Consider the following 23,021-nt stretch of genomic DNA (forward strand, 5'->3'; position numbering starts at 1 on the left):
AATAAGAACACTGTATATAAAAATTTAAAGTCAAGGAGACAATCTTAGCCAAGACGCTCTATACTACAGTTAGAATTTAGCAAGCCTAGGCCGCCGCCTTTGCCTACATGTATAATGGTCGAGTCCATCGAACCGGCTAAATCACGATGCAGGTTTCGAAAAATAACTGAACGTTTTTAAACTGCTCGTAACAAAAACTAAACGCTTAATTCTAACTATGTTTACATATTACAATTCAGCAAAGATTCCTCTTACCTTTGATACAAAAATGGTAAAATTTATGGAAGTATTAGCTGAGAAACTGCAGTTTTTCTGCCACATTTACACCAGCACGAGCTTTTCGGGAATGTTGAACTGCCGCCTATCCTTTACCATTAGTCGATGTGTGTCAGATCGAGTGAATGTCTCTAAAGAAATGGGCGTTCCGACGAGACCTCTCATCCAATCAAAAATTAGCTTAACAGACAGCTTGATTAGTCTATTTTTACATACCGAAACTGCCGTTAAAATCGGCCCACTGGTTCAGAAGTTAGAGTGATTTTTGTAAACATGATCGCAAAATTGTGTAAACAGATAGGAGTTAATACACTGGGCGATCGCCAACTGACTTGGCTTAAAAAAAAGATTCCGACGACACCTCATTGATTTTAAAATTAAAAATAACATGACATTATAGCTGAATAAATAAGGAACAAGATGCAAAAACAGCCAAAAAATCGGTCTAGTATTAACGAAGATACGTTAAAAAAAAAACTGCTCAAAAAGGGCTGATTTTCAGCCATTTCGCACCGTTTGGCGATTTCGGGCAAACAAAAACAAATTGTAATGGTAATGAAAAAACAACATTTTGTTAAATGGAAAAATGCTAGCTAGAGATTAAAATAATTCGTTTTTTATTGAAGGTAAAAATTAGCTAGGGCCTAGAGAATCTTTTAGATTGCGATAGAACACGCTGCTGCACTGTCGTTGGTTCGTACTGGTCGGCTAGGTTAAGTAGTGGCAACTCACACCTTCTCTATCGTAGTTTACAATTTTTTTGAACGAATACCACTTGGTACTAGAGTAGATGTACAGTAGATGTTTTATTCATGGACCTATTAATAGGGCCATGTTTTATTAAACAAGCCTTTCCACCGTGTGACGTCGACGGCCTGAAACTGGTTGGCTGTTTATCTGGCTCTAACTTTGTATCGAACGCAATTAGGGGATTATCGTATCATGTTTCAAGACGGGTATCTAGATAAAGTTCGACGTGAACCAGGCTATTCTCTAAAAGTAGTTCCAGTTCCAAAACATGTTGCTTGGAGCTTGTTACACACTGCATCTTATCAACAGTTACGTCCTGCATCTTATTTTTTTTTTTTTTTTTTTTTATAAATTTTTCTTTAAACTTTATAATATAATAATATAATAATTTGTATTTAAGACAAAATGTCATTGTAAAACACCAGTATGGTCATACTGTACTGTACAAATATTTATCAATATTAAATGTTTATATCATTATTATTATTATTTTAAATTATTATTGCTTAAGCATGGACGTATATATTTTTAATGTACCTTCTTTGTAAGGAATGCAAATTTGCTTCAGCTTTTCTCAATCTTTAGTCAGCTTCTCCCTATGAAATCATGTTTGCATACAAGGGTTTATTGCAGCAACTAAAAATTAATGACAGAATCAAAGGATCCAAAATGAGTTAAAGTTAAGTCAAGTTTAAAAGCAATCCATAAATAATTCTATACCAGACATCATTTATTATACACCTTTTTCATTCACGCTGCGGTAGACATCTTCGATCGATGACAAACAATGCTGAGCAGCAAAGCGTAACCAACAAAAATAAAATAGCGTTTCGATCATATTTTCGGAGGTCATGTTACTCAAAAAAAGTCATATATCCTTAACGGGAGATCGTGTCAACATATTTTTTTTTTAATGTTCGCAAAGGATATATCTACGTACCGTATGAATTGAAAAAAAAATTGAAAATCAAAACTTAACTGGAAAATAGAAGACCGATTTTGTATAGTGCGTGTTGCTATTATTTCATTTAAGTTTTGACAGACTAAACAAATTTTAACTTTTTTGCTATTCATACAGTACTTAGATATATCCTCTATGTTGTTTTTGGACAGCTACCGATAGTAAAACATTTTTATGAAGGGGATATTCGAATTGAGACCATCCCTACCCAGATATCATCTTACATGGGATATTAATGCTGTTTTTGATTTTATAAGGCAACAACCAATGATGCAGGATTTACACTTTAAAGAACTCGCATTTTTATTATTTATTTTAAGAGGACAGATATGTCAGACTATAAGTTGGTTAGATATGGACAGTGTGATAAGGGAGAAAAACAGAATATTTTTTGTTATTAGAGATAAATTAAAACACACTAGGGTTGGGGTTCACCAAGAACCAATAGAATATCTTGCTTATCCCAATGACAATGATTGTGTATTATAACTCATTTAAATGAATACTTCCAACGGACAAGTCAATTTCGTATTAATAATTCTATGCTACTCCTTAGTTTTATCAAGCCACATATGCCTGTAAAAACAGAGACCATTTTCCATTAGGTAAGAAATTATATGGAAGCTGCAGGTATAGATATATCCAAGTATAGAAGACATAGCACAAGGTCAGCCTCAGCATCTTCTCTTGTAAATAGAAATTTTGATATTAAGGACGTAATGAGAAGGTTGGACAAAGGAGGAAACTTTTCAGAAATTGTATAATTGTAGTCTTTCTAATCCATTTAAATATGGAAATGCAGTTCTTTATGCAAATTTGCAGTAGATACTGTGTTAAAGGGTAATCGAAAAATAAATTTGAATAATATAGGTACAGTACCACTATTATATAAAATTATTAGTTTAATGTTTGAAGTTAAAGCTTTCTTCAGTTAACTGTTGTATTCAAACTAAATATGTTAAAGAATCTACCTACAGTAGAACCACAGTAGGCAACAAGAAATTATTTTAATATGAATATGTTTAATAGTGTCGATGAACCAATGTGTAAGCCTGTACTAGGATAGGTACATGTGTTAGCAGTGATTAATAATTTGAACTGAAGTGATTGAGTTCAATAGAATTTGTGGTGTGTTCTGTAAAAGAATAATTGTGAATGTTGACTCAATGTCACCTCTAAAATCTCGTACTACTCCGTAGTGACGTAGGCTGACAACGAAGTAGAATTGAAGATTAATCGAGACTGTCAGCCAGGAGTGGAGGAGTTGTACGCTCACTCAATGTGATGCCAAACCTAACTCCTCCACATGACATTGAGCCAACTATCTGCTCTTAAGACTGACATGCGCATGCGTAGTACTCTCCCTCGTACAACTCCTTCACACCAGGCTGAAAAATTTCAGAATTACAAATTAAACTTCAACTTACAGGTAAGTCTCGTTTAATTTTTAATTTTCCGACATCTAAAAGTCTTAAGTTCTTACAATTCTCATACCTCAACCTCAACCATGGTGGGCTGATGTGGATGTATGATTGATAGTTTTCATAAATTTTGAGTATCTAAGTACCGTTTTCGTGCATCTATAAAGTCTAAAATTTCTACAATTTACTCATCTTCGCCCCAAAACCATAGTGAGGCTCAGGTAGATATCTTAAATTTTGTACTATTCAATTGCTATTTTTGGGAATTTATACCAGTCTCAAATTTTCAAACTTTACTCACCTGTGCCACAACGGCATGGTCGGGCTCAGTTGGATATGGTAGTTTTTAAAATTGTAAGTGCCATTTTCGGGTACCTATTAAATAAGTTCTGGTTTTGTTTACTCAATTCGTCAAAAACAAAAATAATTAAAAGGTAATTTATGTTCCATTTCCGGGCATCCAGAGGTGTAAAATACTGAAATTTTCGCGTCACCGGCAACCACAGTGGCACTTACGTGGTGTGAACATTTCATCAGTACCTCAATCCCCTCCCTTAAATTCTGGATACGCCACTGTTGCTAAAAACAATAGTTAAGCCAAACATATTTTCATTCCCAAGTTCCCAGAAATTTGTGGCTTTCCTAACTTTTTAAGGGGTTTTCAATATTTTTAAGGTGTTTCCCCGCTTCCAAGAATTAGAATTTATAGTTTTTCCCAGAAAATATGTAGTTTTCATTGTGAATATCAAATTGACTCTTAAGTGTATATTTTCAATAATTAAACAACATTTTTGTCTTCCAAATAATTAGGTTACTTAATTTAAACAATTCCATGCGTTTGCATCACCACGTAAATTCAGTAAAACCTGAAAATGACTTATTTTTTTGCCTATTGTTTGGACTTACAAAATGTGCACTACTATTGTTTCTGTTAAATATTTGTAATAGTAGAGCAGTTAATGCCACAAAAAAAAGCCAAGTTGTGCATTTTATTACCAAAGCATGAAACTTGGCACAAAGTTTCTTCGATGTATATAGAATCAAAATATAGGGGGGTGCCAAGCGTCCAACCTCTGCTATGGCGGTCATCTTGATTTCAAAATGGCCGCCATAAAAACAAAAGGTGCTCATATCTTGGCAACTACAAACTGTCGAGACTTGATTTTGGTCTTAAATTGTTCACAACCTACATATTTCTATTTACTCGTCCAAAATTGACCGGAAATAACGTTTCTGTTAGTTTGACCTTTGACCTCATATTCGTATATCTCAATAACTACTAGTCATTTTTATTTAATTTTGGTGTTATTTTGTTCAGAATATATACATTTATATTTATTATAATGAAACAATTTCTTAGAAAATGACCGGAAATGCAATTTATGACCTTTGACATTTACACGATGTGAATTTATGGAATTACGTGATCTTATGTCGGTTATGCGTTATAATGTACCAAATAAAATTATTTTCCCATATTTCTATTTCCTGAAATAAACATTTGATGCAAAAATGACCGGAAATAACATTCTGGACTTTTGACCTTTGACCTGATATGTGTAACTAAGAAGATTATTTAATTAATTCAACATTTCATGGCCTAAATAATATTTTACACAGACACTAAAAACACATTGAATAATTAATTAGAATTACTAAATTGCTAAACATGGCTGGTGCCCTAGTTCAATGCTAATGAGACCTTCTGATTGGCTAAAAGTACAATCAAATACAGTCAATACATATAATTTCAGATATAAAAAGATTGATTATAATATTGAAAAATGTATCATTATTGTAGTAGTGACACTATGTCCACGTTTTAATTATTGTTATTTATTTATCATTTATCATTTAAAAAAACCACAAAATTGTGGCTATTACTACTATACTAAAAAACAATAAATAGAGCCACTTTCGAAACATCAGCTGTATCATGGATATATATAACTCTTACCCCGGTATTTTTAAAACGAAATTTAGTCGTAGTTCGAGCTAAAACTTTAAAATTACGTCATTTCGTATTTCGTCAAAACGAACTTCGACCAGCACTACAACTAAATGACGTGAACCTCGTCTAAAATGATACGTCCGCAGGCCGATTTTTTTAGTCAGCCTAGGGTCAGGCTAAATCGCCGACTTGAAATATTTACCCTACTAAAAACGTGTTTTTTGTAACTCATTTTGATAAAATGAAACGAATAAAAACGATTGTATACGCAGGTTTGATATATCTTCGGTGTGTTAAACAAAAGAGACATCAAGTTTAGCTTCCAGAAGGAGAAATTAACATGTTTTGCTAGCCACATGCGATTGTTGTTGATTTGCACGAAATCCCCTCGCGTTGTGATCACGTAGCTTCACAATAACAACAACAAAGATGGAGCTCGGGCTCAACTATAATAGTTCTCCAAAGAAAGCAAATTTTCAGTGTTTGTTCAAATTCTCTATTGTAATATGTTAACAACTAATATAGTTATTACGCCAAAAAGAGTATAAAATTTACTTTAAAATTATTCTCATTAATTAACATCGTGGTGAGCGGGAGGCGACCATCACTTCCTTGGATCCGCCCTAGGAGCATAATAATGTTTAGGTAATCATCCTGTGAAGCCCAGTCCTACCAAATACTGCAATTATTGCTGTATATACAATAATAAAATTAAAAGTACTCTATCAAATACTGTTCGTATTTAAATATAGTTTTATAAAAGCCTTTGTAAAAGAAAGAAAAACTACCATTTTAATAAAGAACTTGGAGACAATAACTTTGTTTATAATGAATGTTGATAAAAGCAGGTATACTGGTGAAAAATGGATTATGTAGTACATGTTTAAAACAATGTTGATGATTTATAATAATTGTCACGTATCGATTTATTTCAATGATTTTACTAAAACATAGTCACTTTATAATATCTGTCTCTTATACACATCTAGATGTAGTTAAAACTTCGACTACATTGTTTGTGAATACAAATTGAAGTTAAAGATGCAACTAGCACTAAATGAAGTTCTAGTTCGAAGTTCGACTAAAGTTTGTTTTAAGAATACGGGCGTGTGGCTTTAAATCACCTAAATACTCTATAAACCAAGCGTGTTTTTAATCTATTTTTTTGGTTTGAAATTCATGTATAGTGTACTATCTCGAAAAAAAGCCAATACTATCTTTAAACGAAGCCCATGGTCTTCTTTTTGAGATGAGCTTCTTTTCGAGGCTACTTTTGCAAACTAAAGAGGAAGACTTCAATTCGAGATGGGCTTCTTTTCAAAATAAAGCCAATTAGTCTTTTATTCGAAGTGTTACGGTATTTTAGAGTTAAATATATTTTATTTTAAGTTTAGTTTTTGTATTTCAATGATTCGAAACCAAAAAAATGAAATCGTTGATTTCGATCCACTTACAGTGTAAACCTGTATTCGTATGACTATACAGTATTTTGCTATATTATTGACCTAGGCCTCGCCTATGCTATAGCATAGGTCCCGTGATCACCAGTACCCTGAACATCAAAGATGCGTTGGGAAGCGTTTTTCACGGCATTGGACTGCAGCAAAAATCGATTCCCCCATCATTAATGCAACGAGCCCGTCATTCTTGCCTTGCTAGTTTTGATTTTATATTTCGCATAGCATGTCTAGTTGTCATTGTAAAAATAATGTAAATCAAACCAGTCATGCTTAGCTGGTTTTTGATTTATGTGTTGGAAGAGAATTTGGAGGCCGTATGATCAAGTCATACCTACGTTTTGAAATTTGAATTACATTTTAAAGAATTTAGAACTACATTTTGGAAAATTTGAACTACACTTTGAGAAATTAGAACTTCGTTTTGGAAAACTAGATTTACATTTTGAAAAATTAGACCTATGTTTCGATAAATTAGACATTGAATTTTGTAATTACATTTTCATTGTAACATAGACTTTTACTGCGTATGGCACCCCAAACCTTTAGGCCTAGATTTTGAATGTTCATTTACTCTTCAAAGACTTATGTTTATGAAATCGGGTACGTTTCTTTAATTTACCTGGATCGACTGCTGAAGACCACTTCTAACACCATCTAAATAAGGCACTATTATACATGTCTTGTTCAAAACATTGCAACTTTATTTAATACAATCCAAGTGCCTTGTCTTCTGGCTTGAGCGCCCTTTATATGTTCTAGTATACACTTACACCTACTGTACACACAAACAACAACCAGTGGATCGAGTGCATCGAATTTATACAAAGATATGGCGCATAGCTGCCATCAAGTTAGATTAATGTGCAGGTGGGATATTTTTTGTTAAAAACCCCTCCTCTTTGGGGTCGTGGGCATGCCGCCCGCCCCCGGAAAATGCTTCCGTAGATGCTCGGAAATAGTATTTTTAGGCTAGTATTTTCACAACTGAAAATATGTTAAGAATCCGCATTATTTTTCCGGAGAATGCATGTTCTGCCGTCCACGAACTTGTCACACTCACATGAGTCAAACGCATGGCGGATGGTAGTGTGTTCTTTTATCTTATCTGACGACACTTACAGTGCTTTTTAAAAGAACGACATATTCAGTGTTGATGCAGCTAGTTTTATCTAATCACATCGAAAAAACTAGTAAAAGAGATTTTTCAAATATTTACCGACCTGTATTAAAATTTATATCGAAACACAATGGCTACCACCAGATTAGCCGACTGAGCTATGCTGCTCTCTTAAAGGTCCAGTATAGAATTGACTGAATTTGTGTAATAATTGTGGAGGGTGTGAATATGAGGACCATTTAAAAGGAAAACGTCCTAGACCATATATTTCAAAAACGATCAACCGATTACAAGGACGATATTAGGCCTATGATGTGTAGGCGAAGATCGGGGTTAGTGTGTCAATTTGAGGGTCATTTAAATATGTAGGCCTACGCCTCAGTTATAGATGGATAAAAATGAAACTTTGCAGAATAGTTTTTCGTGGTGAAATGAAGAAATGATCCAATTTTGGTGACGATTCGCATTAGGGTGTGGATATGAGGATCATTTAAAGAGTTTTTGTTGGCGGTTGATTAAATATTTAAACACAATTTGCGTTTTCTAAAGCGCTTAAACCAGTTACAGCTAGGTTAAACTCAAAACTACCGTGATATAACATTTTTGCTTACAGTAATTGAACCGCTATGAACTTAACTGAAAATGCACTTTCCTCATTTCATTTCATTTATTTCCTATATACGGTCGGCTCTTGGTTATGAGTCACGATGTACCTCGCTATTTCCATTGCAGCCATAGTTCAAGTTCACTAATAACGTCGCAGTGAACTTAATTTTCGTTTTTCCGCTTATTTTTTCTACTTTATTAAAATCATAATTTTTCCGTGTTTTTTTTTAAATTATAACTTTTAACAACTTTTGTTTTTATTGCAATCGGGAAAAGCCCTATGTTCTGTTGTTCAAACAGGCATACTAGTTCTAGTTGTTATTGTTTTTGTTATTGTTGTTATTGTTATTGTCATTGTTATTACACACCCCACTCCCTTCCCCCGAAGGGGCGAAGGGGTTATTGCAGTGAGCTCCGTCTGTCAGTCTGTCGGTGTGTATGTCTGTCTGTCTGTCTGCCTGCCTGTCTGTGTGTGGTGTGTTTGTCCTTCCTTGAGCTTAATTCAAAGACTACTGGACTGATTAACCTCAAACTTTCACACATTGACGATACCTAAGCCCGCTCAGGTACTTGGGTGGGCTTAGGTAACTGCAGGAGGAAATGCAGGGTCACTCCACTATAAATGACAAGTCTAAATTATGTGAAGAACCGTCTTTTGTCTTGTCACACTACCATCTTTTGAGAGACTTAAACGCCAAAAAGAGTATAAAATTTACTTTAAAATTATTCTCATTAATTAACATCGTGGTGAGCGGGAGGCGACCATCACTTCCTTGGATCCGCCCTAGGAGCATAATAATGTTTAGGTAATCATCCTGTGAAGCCCAGTCCTACCAAATACTGCAATTATTGCTGTATATACAATAATAAAATTAAAAGTACTCTATCAAATACTGTTCGTATTTAAATATAGTTTTATAAAAGCCTTTGTAAAAGAAAGAAAAACTACCATTTTAATAAAGAACTTGGAGACAATAACTTTGTTTATAATGAATGTTGATAAAAGCAGGTATACTGGTGAAAAATGGATTATGTAGTACATGTTTAAAACAATGTTGATGATTTATAATAATTGTCACGTATCGATTTATTTCAATGATTTTACTAAAACATAGTCACTTTATAATATATTCAGTATTCTGTTAAGTGAGCATATTTTCCCACTTATTAAAAACTAAATATTAGTCCTTTCACGTACTGTACTAACGTAATTTGAATAATAAATTCCCATTTCTGTATCGTGACCAGTACTAGCCTAATATTTTATAGATTCGCATTAGTTTAAAATAAGTATTTAATTTTTTTTAATACACATACATAGGAACTAAAAGAATAATCCAATGGTAAGGCTATAGTTACACTAGACACGATAACAACACTAAACGATACGATAAAAATGCGCCCAGTGTTGAAAAATATAAACGACGCGATGACATATCGTCGTGTCGTTATCGTGTCTAAATGTAGCTTTAGGCACATACAAAATGGTGCACGGTATTTCTTCCAGATGCTGCACGCGATTATGATGGCTCTTATTAATATCATTAAAAATATTTTTATTATGATTAGGATTACTTACACTTATATTATGCATTGGTGTGTAAGGGTGCGCAAGTGTGTGTGTATTTTGGTGTGTATATACAGGCAAATTAGAATGCATATATTACCTCCAATAAACAAAGCTATGGTTCCCAGTGGAATAACGGCGAGGATATCCAATTTAAAACTTATTTTTTTACGATAATTTGCTGATAGCTTGTTTGGATCTTTGACCTGGAAAAGAAAGTTTGTTAGAAAAATAGATTTTATAATGTTTTTCTCGATTGTAGTACTGCTAGACCACGAAAGTTGAATGTTGTAAATTCAAGTGCCAGATGTGGAACAGCATAAATTCTCATTTGAGATCAGATAAAAGATATTTTGAAGCTCGTAGTGATTTTGTAATATGTTTTTAAGTGCAGGTGAACATTTTGTTTGTAACATGCAGTGCAATTACAGGTTTAATCTACCGTATTATTATTTTTTTAATAAATCTAATACCTCATGACCTTTCATTTTAAAAAACAATTTGTATAATATGTTTGTATAACATGTGTAATTTAGTATTCAATAATCATTTATTCATCCATCTAATCGCCATCCTTTCAAGCACTTATCCATCAACTAATTCATTCAGTCTTTCGTCAATCAATCAAATATTAAAATACAAGGCGGCATTAAAAGCAGATCAATAAAGTCAACTTATGTGTATGTATGTGAGAAACATGCTAATATTATATTATATTATTTTTATAATATGATAGAGACTTTTTATGTTGCTTGTATTACTTCCAAGAAATAATGATAAAAAGTTAATTAACTTACTATAAGTCCCTCCTCGAGGAAAGCAACCCGGTTGCTAAAGAAAATGTCCAATATACAGACAGCGTCGCAGAAAATGTCCACACTTCCAAAAATACGTCGAAACATAGCCTATCACGTAAAAAGGAGTAAATTTATTAGAGCACTAGACATAAACACAGTAAACTAAGAAACATACTCTATTTTCCTTTTTTTATTATGCTCTGTATTTATTTTTTTTATTGTCTTATTCAGGTATTAATGGTGTTAAATTGTTTGAGCCGTCCATAAATAAATTACAATAATACAGTTATGCATCAGAAAGTTATTTACAAAGGCGAATTTCAGATCAGAAACGAAAATATGTAATTTTGAGTAAGTAAGTATGTAACTTTATTGCTTCTCTTTTATAACAGAGGCACAACCGTGAAGATGTGCAACAATAACAAAATCAGTAAAAACTTAATTACTGTGATAATATATAGTAAGAAAATCCTGCGGTAGAACGAAATATATATAAAAAAGGGTTTACAAAAATAGTAATAGAGATAATAATAAATACTAATACTAATAAGTAAGTAGGTTAATACAGTTGAGGTTGGAGCAAAAGAGAATAACTTAGCTATGGTAAAGTTATCTATACTGCTCCATAATTATTGCTTATTTCACTAGTTTTTGAAATAGTCTTGGATTTTAAGTGAGTATATATCATTTTTTGGATGACAAATATTCATTTGCATTGTACGGATCTTTTACCTTTGATCTGAATATCGTCCAGAAAAAATATTTTGTGAAGCGATCATGTCTAGGCCTACTCGACATCCAACAATGGCGAATGTGCACCAAGCCCATGGGGCAAACGACAAAGGTAAATACTTAGCTAATATAATTGATGATGCTCCAACGGGTGACGTAATCGAAGTAGAGATTCACGCTGACAGCGGTCACAAAGAAAGTTAAGTAAGAGTGACAGAACAAAAGGATCAAAATTATTCAAGCGATGATGACGCTCGTGAAAAAACGATGACTTTTTGAACGAAGAAACGATATACTTTGCCTTGTGTGAAGTTATTAGTGGAGGCAATCTCACAGGAAAAAAAAGATTTACTATGATCAACAATTTTAAGGCAAGGCTTTTTCACAGAGATCAGATCGACGTGATGAAATGCTTTCAGTGCAATGAGGTTTGACATTAGATTAGTAGCTGTCCAAAAAATATCCCTTACAAGTGTCACAGATGCGGGAAAATGGGTCACATTGCAAGGTTTGCAAGGATGCGCTCAAGCATTTGGATGAAAGCGACATCATCACTCATACTGAGGAAGACGATGATGCCTATGACACCGGACCAAACCTATTTCATCAAACATCTGGAGAAAAGTACATACAAAAAATGTGGCAAGATATCGTGGATAAAGGCAGCAAAGATAATAAGAAAGAGTCTAAATGGAGTCTTGGCATCAGCGATGAAAGCGAGAGTGATACAGCAACCAGTTGTAAAGAAGATACAGTAGAGGCAATTGATGATGACGGGACAATGGAAGAGGTCCCTGGCAGCGGCCATGCTCCTGTAAAAAGTCCAAAAGAGCATAACAAACTTCATCACGACAGCTACGCCACAGAGAGTTACCGTTACTGGCGATACCAAAGAACCTGAAAAAGAAAAATTCAACAAAGAGAAAAACGAACGTGATCAGCAAGTAGTTGCGAATGTGATGAAGTTACCAAGTCCCGTAGAGAAAAGAAAGAAAAAAAGAAAACGACTAAGAAGTAAATCTACGTAATAGTTTAGTGCTGTTTGTACTATTTGTTGTTACCACGAAATGGGTAAAGATAATAGTAGATGTTTACACTGTCTGTCTTCAAATGTTAGAGGGCTAAGAGTAAAACAAAAGCAAAGAGAAATTTTTAACTGGGCTAAAGTTAATAAGGTTGACATATTACTTGTACAAGAATCACATCTCACCAAAGATCTTGTTAACGATTATAATTTCCTTTGGGTGGGAGACTCTTATCACAGTTTTGGTAACTCCTTTAATAAAGGGCTTTCAATTCTTGTACGAAAAGATCTTGATTACAAGTGCATAAATAAACAAATCCATGATACCGGTAGACAGATTTTATTACATATAGATATCAGTGGTGTTCAATATTTATTGGTGAAGGTATACGTACCAAATGATAGCAAAGAACGTAGTTCATTTTTTAGAAAATCTCCAAAAACATATGCATACCTTCTGTGACGCACGGTATATTATTGTCGGTGGTGATATGAATTGCATTAAATATAAGTCATTTGATCAGAAAGGTAGTACAATGAAAAAAGATAATTCGGTGTTTACAGTCAAAAACTTTATGAATAGGTTTAAGTTATTAGATATTTGGAGAGTACTTAACGAAAATAAATTACAATTTACATGTCGCAGAAAGTCAGCTAACCTGTTTAAAAGATTAGATTACTGGTTTGTATCGTAAGAGTTACATGATGAAGGAAATATAATCTCTTGTGATATCAGACCCTCTGTTCTCACTGACCACCAAGGTGTCTCCTTTAAAATTAGTGTATCTGAAGAAAAACATGGTCCAGGGTTATGGAAATTTAACTCCAATTATTTAAAGGATAGGTTTTTATTGAAAAAGTTATGAAAATCATTGATGACTGCGAACGTAATAAAGATTTTAATGCAGTTGATAAATGGGAGTTGATAAAAATCAAAATAAAAGAATACGCGATTTTTTTTTTTTGGAAAAACAAAAGCAAAAAATTAAAATAGAAAAAAGAAAAATTACAAAAAGAAATCGAGGAACTAAATATCTTCTTGATGAACAGGAACGCAAATGAAAAAACAGAGCTAGAATTAAAAACAAAAACAAAAATATTAGAAAGTATATATGCTTATGAGGCTAAAGGTGCCCAGATACGATCTAGGATTAAATGGGTAGAGGAAGGAGAAACAAATTCTAAATATTTTCTAGGACTTGAAAAAAATAATGGTAAAAAAAAACAAATAAAAAAAATAAAAAGATATATTATGATGGAACATATGCTCGAAAAACTAATGATATTCTGTACGAAGAAATGCAATTTTTTGAGAAACTCTACGCCAATCAAAACATTGAGAAAAACGAGGTACAGACGTATTTAAACAAAAATAGAATCCACGAAATTATCAGATCCTGATAAACAGTCTTGTGAGGGTGAACTGTCACTTAGTGAATGTGAACACGCTATACAATGTATGAAACTTAACAAGGCGCCTGATACAGATGGTCTCACAGTAGATTTATATGGATTTTTCTGGCCTAAAATTGGCCCTTTAGTTTGCGAAGCTCTTAACTTAAGCTTTGAAATGGAAAAGTTATCTAATTCACAAAGACGTGGTGTTATAAGTTTAATCCATAAAAAAGGTGAGCATGATGATCTAAGTAATTGGAGGCCTATAACGCTTCTTAATGTGGATTATAAAATCGCTGCTTTTGTTTTAGCAAAAAGACTACAAAATGTTATAAAAAAAATATAGCAGCAATGATGAAAAAGGGTATATAAAAGATCGTTTTGGTGGGGAAAATATCCGCTTGATTGAGGATGTTATGGAATATATGGATGTAAATAGTCTTACAGGCGCCCTGATAAGCTTAGATTTCAGTAAAGCGTTTGACACGGTAGACAGGGATTTCCTGTTTAATGCTCTTCATCATTTTAATTTTTGCCCATCATTTATCAAATGGGTAAGTGTTTTGTATTGTAATACTGAGTGTATAATTATGAACAATAGATGGAGCTCAAAAAGCTTTAAAATGTATAGAGGTATAAGGCAAGGTTGTTCTTTATCTGCCCTTCTTTATATTTTAGTAGCTGAAATTATGGCAATTCGAATAAGAGGAGACAGACTGATTAAAGGCATTATTCTACCAAATCAAAAAGATACTGTTGAAGTAAAAATTGCTCAGCTAGTTGATGATACAGTTTTATTTATAAAAAATGAAAAAAAGTGCTAGGAATACATGTTGGCCACAATAAGGAATTGTTTTGTTAAAAATTGGTCAGAAAAATTGAATCATTAAAACACATACTTAATTCATGGCGGAAACTAAATTTGACTCTCTCTGGAAAGATTTTAATTTTAAAAGCGCTCGGGTTATCTAAACTTGTTTACAATGCAAGCATTATAAAAAAAAAAACCCGAGAGCGTGGTAAAACAGGTTGATACATTTGTTTTTTTTTTTGTGGGGCTATAAATTTGAAAAAGTAAAAATGCTAACCCTAATTAATGATTATCATCGAGGCGGATTAAGAGCTCCTGATTTTATATCACAAGTTTAAGTCACTAAAAATGGCTTGGCTTAAACCCTTGTATGATGGCGAAACATCAAAATGGAAGTTTTGGCCACGATTATATTTGTATAGATTTGCTCCAAAGGACGTTATCGAGAACATGTCAAATGTATGCTATAAAGGGATATCCATCGACGGAATTCCTAGGTTCTATCTCTCAATGATAAACGCATTGACATACTTTAACCAATGTATTGTTAAGCACCCACTGGGTTACAATGAAATATTGAAACAACAAACTTGGGGTAACAAAATGATATTATATAAAGGTGTTTAACTTTTATATAAGATTGGGTTAGAGCGGGCATACGAACGATAAATGATTTAGTTATTGATAACAGATTTATTAATGCATATGAATTATTTACTATATGAGGCATGTTGTGGCAAAATGGCTAAGTTGTAGCAAAAATTGAAAATTAAGTTATTGGTATTTTCAAATACCTGAGTATGTGATATTTAAAATGAGGGGTCATTCATTCAAATTGGACGTTTCAAACCAGTTATTGGAAAGTGAAATTACAGTACTCTTAGAGTCAAGAAAAACAGGACTTTGAGTAATTGCCTTTCAAAGGTATTTGTGCATACATTGTTTAATATAATGAACTATGAAAAATAACGTTAAATAAACAATTTGTTAACCACTTCCAGAACTAATACTTTGAGACATGATTAATAAGACATTAAACTGTTGACCTTTAATCAAAAACAAATTTGGATTTTTTAGCAATTTTTTGAGCTCCCATATTTTATAGCTCATTTACTAAATACTGGACTGTGCGACAACTTTACCATTTCGCCACAACATGCCTCATATTAGATATCAGATCTAATTGGATTACGGAACTATCTCTCTTGCTAAAAGCAATCCCTCAAGATTGGAAAGAGAAAATTCTCTTAGGAAAAAAAGAAAAGAAGTTTAAAGTAATATTGCCAATACAATGGTGTAATATAAGTACCAAACAAATATATTGGTATTTTATTATGAATAGGGGAATTGAACCCACAAAGTGTCAAATGAAATGGCATTCTTATTTTAATACTGAAATCGACTGGATGTCGACATGGATATGGAAGGTGAAGGAGATTAGAGAAAATAAACTTAAACAGATCAATTTTAAGCTATTACATAATTTTCCACCAAGAAAAGATTATACCTATGGAAAATTGTGAATTCTGATAAATGCCAACGAATTAAGAATGTTGTTCAAGATGATACATATCTCTTTTTTGAGTGTGTAGAGGCAAAGGAATTATGGAAATATATTAATAGTATAATTTATAGTTGGTATTCCAATCGCTTTCCAAAGAATATCCCCATAATATATTCTGTTAAAATCTTCCTGTCAATTAATAATAGATTTTATATACGATATTACTCTATTTCCCTTTTTAACTATTTCATCTATGTGACAGGTATCTTTTATTTTTCTAGATATAAACATTCCAAAATATTTATAATTATTAGCTTCATTAATGAAATTATTACCAATTGGCCATTTCCTATATATATTAAAGCGTTGCCCAGTTACAATGACATTGGACTTATCAAAATTAAAAATTATTTTCCATTTTGTAGCAAAATCATTTGCCGCATTCAAATGTAATTATAAATCTTGCTCACTATCTCCAATTAAAATAATATTGTCTGCCAAAAATAAACTGCCGATTTTTACATCAAAAATATTTATACCTAAACCTCTTTCCTTAATAATCTTATTGAGCTCATTAATGTATATGGTGAATAGAATTGGAGATAGTGGGCAACCTTGTTTTACACCTTCGTCAATATTAAAAATATCTGTTTCATGGTCTCCAAATGAAACCTTTCCTTTTACATCTTTATTTATAAGTTTTTATTAATGTTCAATAGTTTACCTTTAATGCCTATATTGTGTATTGCATAAAAGAGACACTTTTTTTTTTTTTTTTCATTTTCCGCTTGTCTACTACAAGCAATAATACTTTTAAGTATAAAAATGTGATCTTCACACCTTCTGTTTTTGCGGAATCCTCCTTGTACTTCTGATAGTAAATCATTTTCTGCAACAAAGTTTGACACCGTTTGGGAGATAAGATTATTATATACCTTTGAAACTGAAGAGTTTAGAGTTATACCCCTGTAGTTTTTTAAATCTCTACAGTCTCCTTTTTTATATATTGGAATGATTTTTCCAATACTTCATTCATTGGGTATTGTTTCCAAGATTGATAATCTTTTAAATAATTTATATTAGGAAAATATAATTTCATCACTGCCATTTTTCATTATTTTGTTTGTAATACAATCTAAACCAGGGTTCTTGTTATTTGTACAGTTAAGTACAACATTTTTTATATCCTCACAGGAAAATATAAAGTCTTCTATTATAGGTGCATTTATGTTGATATTAGAGTTATTACTAAATTCTGAATCATCGTAACTAAAATTCTCACTAGTGTTACAAATATGATTCCTAATACTACTAAAGTAAGATTTCAATGTATTTCTAATTGTATTTTTATCTGATACAGTATTATTTGTGCTGGGAATAAAGATAGAATTAGTACAGTTAGTTTTAGTAGAATGGTTTCCTTTTAATTCTGACCAGAAATCTTTGCATTTGGCCCCTCCTCTATTCATAATTTCAGAGTATTTATCTACTTTCTTTTGTAAGATATTTTGTTTAATTAAGGCTTTGCATTGTTTACGTATCTCTTGATAATCTTTCCACAATGAGTCACATTCTTCTTGATTGTAAGACTCACTACCCTGTAATTTACAATATTGTCGGTGTAATCTACAAGCATCCTTTCTCTTCCCAATACAACTATCGATTTCTTCATCATACCATGCTTTCCGTTTTCTATCGTTGTTTTTGTGACCTATCGAATTTTCAGCAGAAGCGATAATGTTGTTTTTCCAAAATTCCCATGCTTCATTGGCATTTAAGGAGGAGGGATCCCAGTTTTTAAACTTGCTTTCAATTTATTTCTGAAATGGTGTCCAATCGGTATCTTTATTTATGTTTCAAGTTATTTTATTAATAGTATTTTTTTTTCTTGCTTATTAATATTACTTTTTGTTTCTAATTTATTGTCTACTAATTCTAATAACATCATGTTATGATCACTTCCAAGGTGATATATATACAATTCATCAATGATAAGTTCATTAGTGATGCTATATACATTTTGAGAAACTAGTATGTAATCTAATACACTAGTGGAGTTCCCCTTAACCCAGGTATATTTACCGCTACATTTGTTAGTGCTATTTAATATAGTAAGATTACTGTCTTCGCAGAAATTTAGTAGACATTGACCGTTGTAGTTAACTATATCATCACTTTGTTTAATTTTATGTCAATTTTACAATTGAAATCACCTAAAATAATTATATTTGCATTACTAAATTCATTTTGTATTAGAATTACTTCTGAGAGAAGTTCACAATAGAGTTCGCATGTTAAGGTTTTATTGGTACCGTCACTGGGGAAATAGGTGATGCATAAATAAGTTGTGTCAGTGCTATTGTTCAGCTGGACCTTAATCCATAGTTTCTCAAGTTAGTCTGATTTTGATTCGAATAGATTGTCATCAGTTATTTTGATATTGTGTTTTATTAAGAATCCAAATCGTCCTTGACTCTTCTTGAAAGAAAATAGGCGGTTTTTTCCAATCCATCTAAAATCAGGAATTTTTATTACTGCATTAGTTGTTAGGAAGGTTTCTGTTATTCCAAATATTTGTATTTCTTTATTAGAATTAAGGAGTTTAGCAACATCATACTCTTTGTTTTTATAGCCCCTAATATTATTTACACAATTTTAACACTTTGGTTACTGAATTTTTGTTTTTTCTTACCTCTTATTTTTTGTATTTTTTAGTTTTATTAGTATTGGTACCACTACCTTTCTTATAAATTAGACTATAATCCTTATTAATATGGCTGTTCGAGATGGAATTATTGGAACCATTTTTTTAGATAATTTTCTTGTTCGTCATTAAGAACTCTGTTAGTACATTTTAATGTTGGGCTAGTATTATAGTTATATATTTCAATTTTAGTATGGTTTTTCTTATTTACAGGGGTATAATTACCATTTTCAAATAAGTTGTTAATTGAAACGGCACTTTCTTCCTGGCCATACCTCTATTCATGATAATAGTAGTCGTTATAATAATAATTACACACACTATGGTGAGATTTGTGACCAAGTTCATTGCAATTAGTAAATTTAGATGAAGTGATATATAGAAGGGTTATTAGAGGAAACAGATAACAAATCAATCTGTACGAAAACAAAAAGGTCAAGAATGGTTAATAAATTTTCTTATCAAAACTCAAATTAAAATACTTCACTTACATCTTTTTTTATGGAAGGAAGAGAATGGAAAATAGAGAAGGATGTAGACAACGAAAGCACTAGGAAATTGATATTTAAAACGTAAACACAGTGTTCTAGGGGCAGGTAGAAACGCTCTGGACATACTATACTTCGAGGAAAACAATCAGGACAGCCACGATCCAAATAAGCATATACAATAAATATGAATGAAGAGTAATATTCTGATTGTGAGAAATCGGCCTAATCGGGATTTGAACCGGAGATATTCTGCTGTCTATGCAGGAGCCTTAATAAACTGGACCAATGAGATTTCTTCTTTAAAAGTTAAAATGGGATGGGGGGGGGTAATAATTGATTTTACACATACGGTATTCGACGCACACACGTGTCAGAAGGTCCGGGTGGGAAAATATAGATAACAAAAATGAACTATCACCAATAATATACACGACCAAAATGTATACATACGTTGGTGGATTATAATAAATATAAATGTTATTTACATTTTTTTTATTTAATAACTAATACCTATATATTTAAACTTATACCGTATATTTTACCATCAATTAATATTGATGGTAAAACACTGTGTTTTATGCGATGTATCCATTCTGGCATTGTCAAAATTAAAAATGTTATAGATAACAACAAGTTCGCAAGTCCGGAAGTATTCCAACAAAAGTTAATTGATAATAATAATTGAATTATAGAATACTGGACCATAAAACATGCAATTCCACAAAGATGGTTAGCGATCCTCAATGAAAATACTGAAACTCAAAAAAACAATATTGCGACACTGACGACATGTATTTCCTTAAACATGATAGTTTTAATATATTACCATTAAACAAATTAAATAACAAAAAAAATATATCGAAATATAATAACTAAAGAAATAATTGAGCCAAAAGCTATTAATTATTGGCAAAAGAAACTTAAAACAGATCCTAATAACTGGTCATGTACCTGGAAAATAAAAATTGATCACATTTATAAAATAAAATTAAGAAATGTAACATGTAACATGTGTGACATTAAGACATGTAACATGTGTGTCAATATATATTTATATTTGTGTCAATATATACACACGTATGTATGCATGCGCGCGTGTATATGTATGTATGCGTATATTTATTACTGTATGTATATGTATGCATATAATGTGTGGGTGTGTGTGTGTGTGTGTATGTGTATGTATATATACATATATATTATAACATGTCTTCATCTGCCTTTCTTTCGCATCACTCCAAAATATATAATGTATTGTAATTTCAATCGGCATAGAATTTTACTTAATTATTTCAAAGATACATTATTTTAATCCAGGATAAATGATGCACAGTACTATTTATCGGCATGACATTTTACTTAACTTTTTGATGTAAATTTGTAACGGTTTGGTGTTCTTGTCTTTTTCTTTCCTCTTTTTACACTAAACTTAAGTTTAGAATAAGTTTACAACAAAGCATCCATCTCCTCAAATCAAGCAAGTTTACATCTATTGTTATCTAATGTGGTAAATGTATATTACTGTATTTAAATTATTATTATTATTATTATTATTATTATTATTATTATTATTATTATTATTATTTGTATTATCGACATTTTTTTTTTATTACTGTAAGTTTATTAATGGCTGGATTATATTAAAAGCTTATACAAAATAATATAACATATGAATGGATTAATTTAGCTAATATTTGTAAAATCAAGGTTTAAAATCCGTAAAGGTGAACAATACATTGTTAATTTGTATTTCCCCTTAAGTAATTTTAAATCACAAGGTATGAGAGATTGTATGAAAAAAAAAATGTAAAAAACAAAAGTGTATGTGAATGAATCCTTTGTACAATTTAGTATGTTAAAAAAATAATAATCAAATATCTATTTACGTTACCTTAAAACCCTTACGCTGCCATCTTCGCATAAATGCGAACAAAGCACAGTTGGCACACTTTTGCAATAGTCTCACTGTCAGCCAATGCCACCTTCGCAAAAATGCGAATTGGTGAAGGTCTTAAAAAAAAAACGACCATAGAGCGGCTGTTTTAACAATAATCCAAATAATGTTTGCTAGATGTGCAATGAGTGCTTGTCACGATGCACCAGGTGTCTGGAAAATTTGCCTGTTTTCATGTTTTTTACTGTCGTTTTAATGGTCGTAGTGTTGATTCATAGTTTGCAATATTGGTGATGGATCAGGATTACTTTTTGAATATTACTCCCTGATTTTAATGTTTTTGGTGTGGAGGCTTACTGACGACACATGTAGGTCTGGAAATTCGCAACTCAACCATTGTTCATATCCCCATCCACCCGCTTGCTGCCGGTCAATATTACACTAGGTGCATAGACTAAGACTCCGCTCTAGCGACGACACACATTGTGAAGACCGACAGTTCAACAGACGCCATTTTGTTTTCCTATCGAGCTTTGTTATATAAAGAGATATGCAAGATGCATTATTCGTGTAGATTTCTACGGAAGCTGTGTTATTCATGGAGGGGTGTAAACAGCAATGGACTTAAAACAATTTCTAGATTAGATTACTTCTGCTGGAAAACATACAAAGAGTTTGCATTTGATTGTGAAAAGAACTAGCAGAGGAAAGCGAGTTGTTTTAAAATCATTGTTGTAGGCTAAATGTTGCACCAATCGCCAGCCAACCTTGATCACATTCCAATAACTGTCATGAACAATCACAAATCTACTTGCCTGGTACTAGGCCTAGGCCTTCTAGTAATGAAAATGATAGGTAATACTCTACATCAATTTCAAGAACATCCTCGACCCATAACCTTGGACCTAATGGAACTGACAACAATAACACTTTCAAAAAAATAAGCAACACATTTTTGCCTAAAATTATCGTGACCAACACAAGATCAATCCTCAACAAGTAAGACGAGTTTAACATACTAGTGAATAAAATTGACCCGGACAGTTGTTGTAACTGAGTCCTAGATTACTCAAGATACAGCACATTAACGTTATAGCTGCATTGCATGGTACAATGCTTACAGCAGGTGGGAGGTATCTTAACATTTTCAAGGATTTTCTTACTGTTGAAGTCATCAAAGATATTCAAGTGCCGGAAAAGATTAAAGCTCAGTGGTTTCTAGTGAAACACCCTCGCCTACCAAGACAAGCGCCCTATCTAGTTTTGTTTGTAATATGTATCAACCCTCAGGATATGAAACTTTTTTTGGGAACGAAATGCTGAATCATGTGTGGTATTCATTCATGCCAATAAACCACAAGCAGGTATTTTCGTCTGTGGTAGCATTAACAAACTTAATTACAAAAGCTTATAGACTAGAAAAAAAATCTGAACTAGATTTGAACTCGTCACTGAGGACGAGTTAGGTGATCCGCCGCACTTTGACCCTCATTAAGATCACTCGGCGCTGATTAAAAAGTGTCATAATATGCTAAAATATGCTGTAATTAGTTTTGTTAA

At 32.3% G+C, this 23,021-nt stretch overlaps 1 protein-coding gene across 1 annotated transcript in view; it reads right to left on the reverse strand.

Annotated features, from left to right (window-relative positions):
* The window catches only part of LOC117124645 (cyclic nucleotide-gated channel rod photoreceptor subunit alpha-like), a 123,918-nt gene that overhangs the window by 40,992 nt on the left and 59,905 nt on the right, over window positions 1-23,021 (reverse strand). The window contains exons 7-8 of the mRNA XM_033270949.1: window positions 10,907-11,014; window positions 10,210-10,315 (exon numbers count right to left, since the gene is read on the reverse strand). Coding sequence (XP_033126840.1) covers window positions 10,210-10,315; window positions 10,907-11,014 — 214 coding nt within the window. The remainder of the gene's footprint in view (window positions 1-10,209; window positions 10,316-10,906; window positions 11,015-23,021) is intronic.

The sequence above is a fragment of the Anneissia japonica genome, unplaced genomic scaffold (assembly GCF_011630105.1).
Source record: "Anneissia japonica isolate Jap-2015-1 unplaced genomic scaffold, ASM1163010v1 scaffold2055_len368625_cov186, whole genome shotgun sequence".
Taxonomy (NCBI): domain Eukaryota; kingdom Metazoa; phylum Echinodermata; class Crinoidea; order Comatulida; family Comatulidae; genus Anneissia; species Anneissia japonica.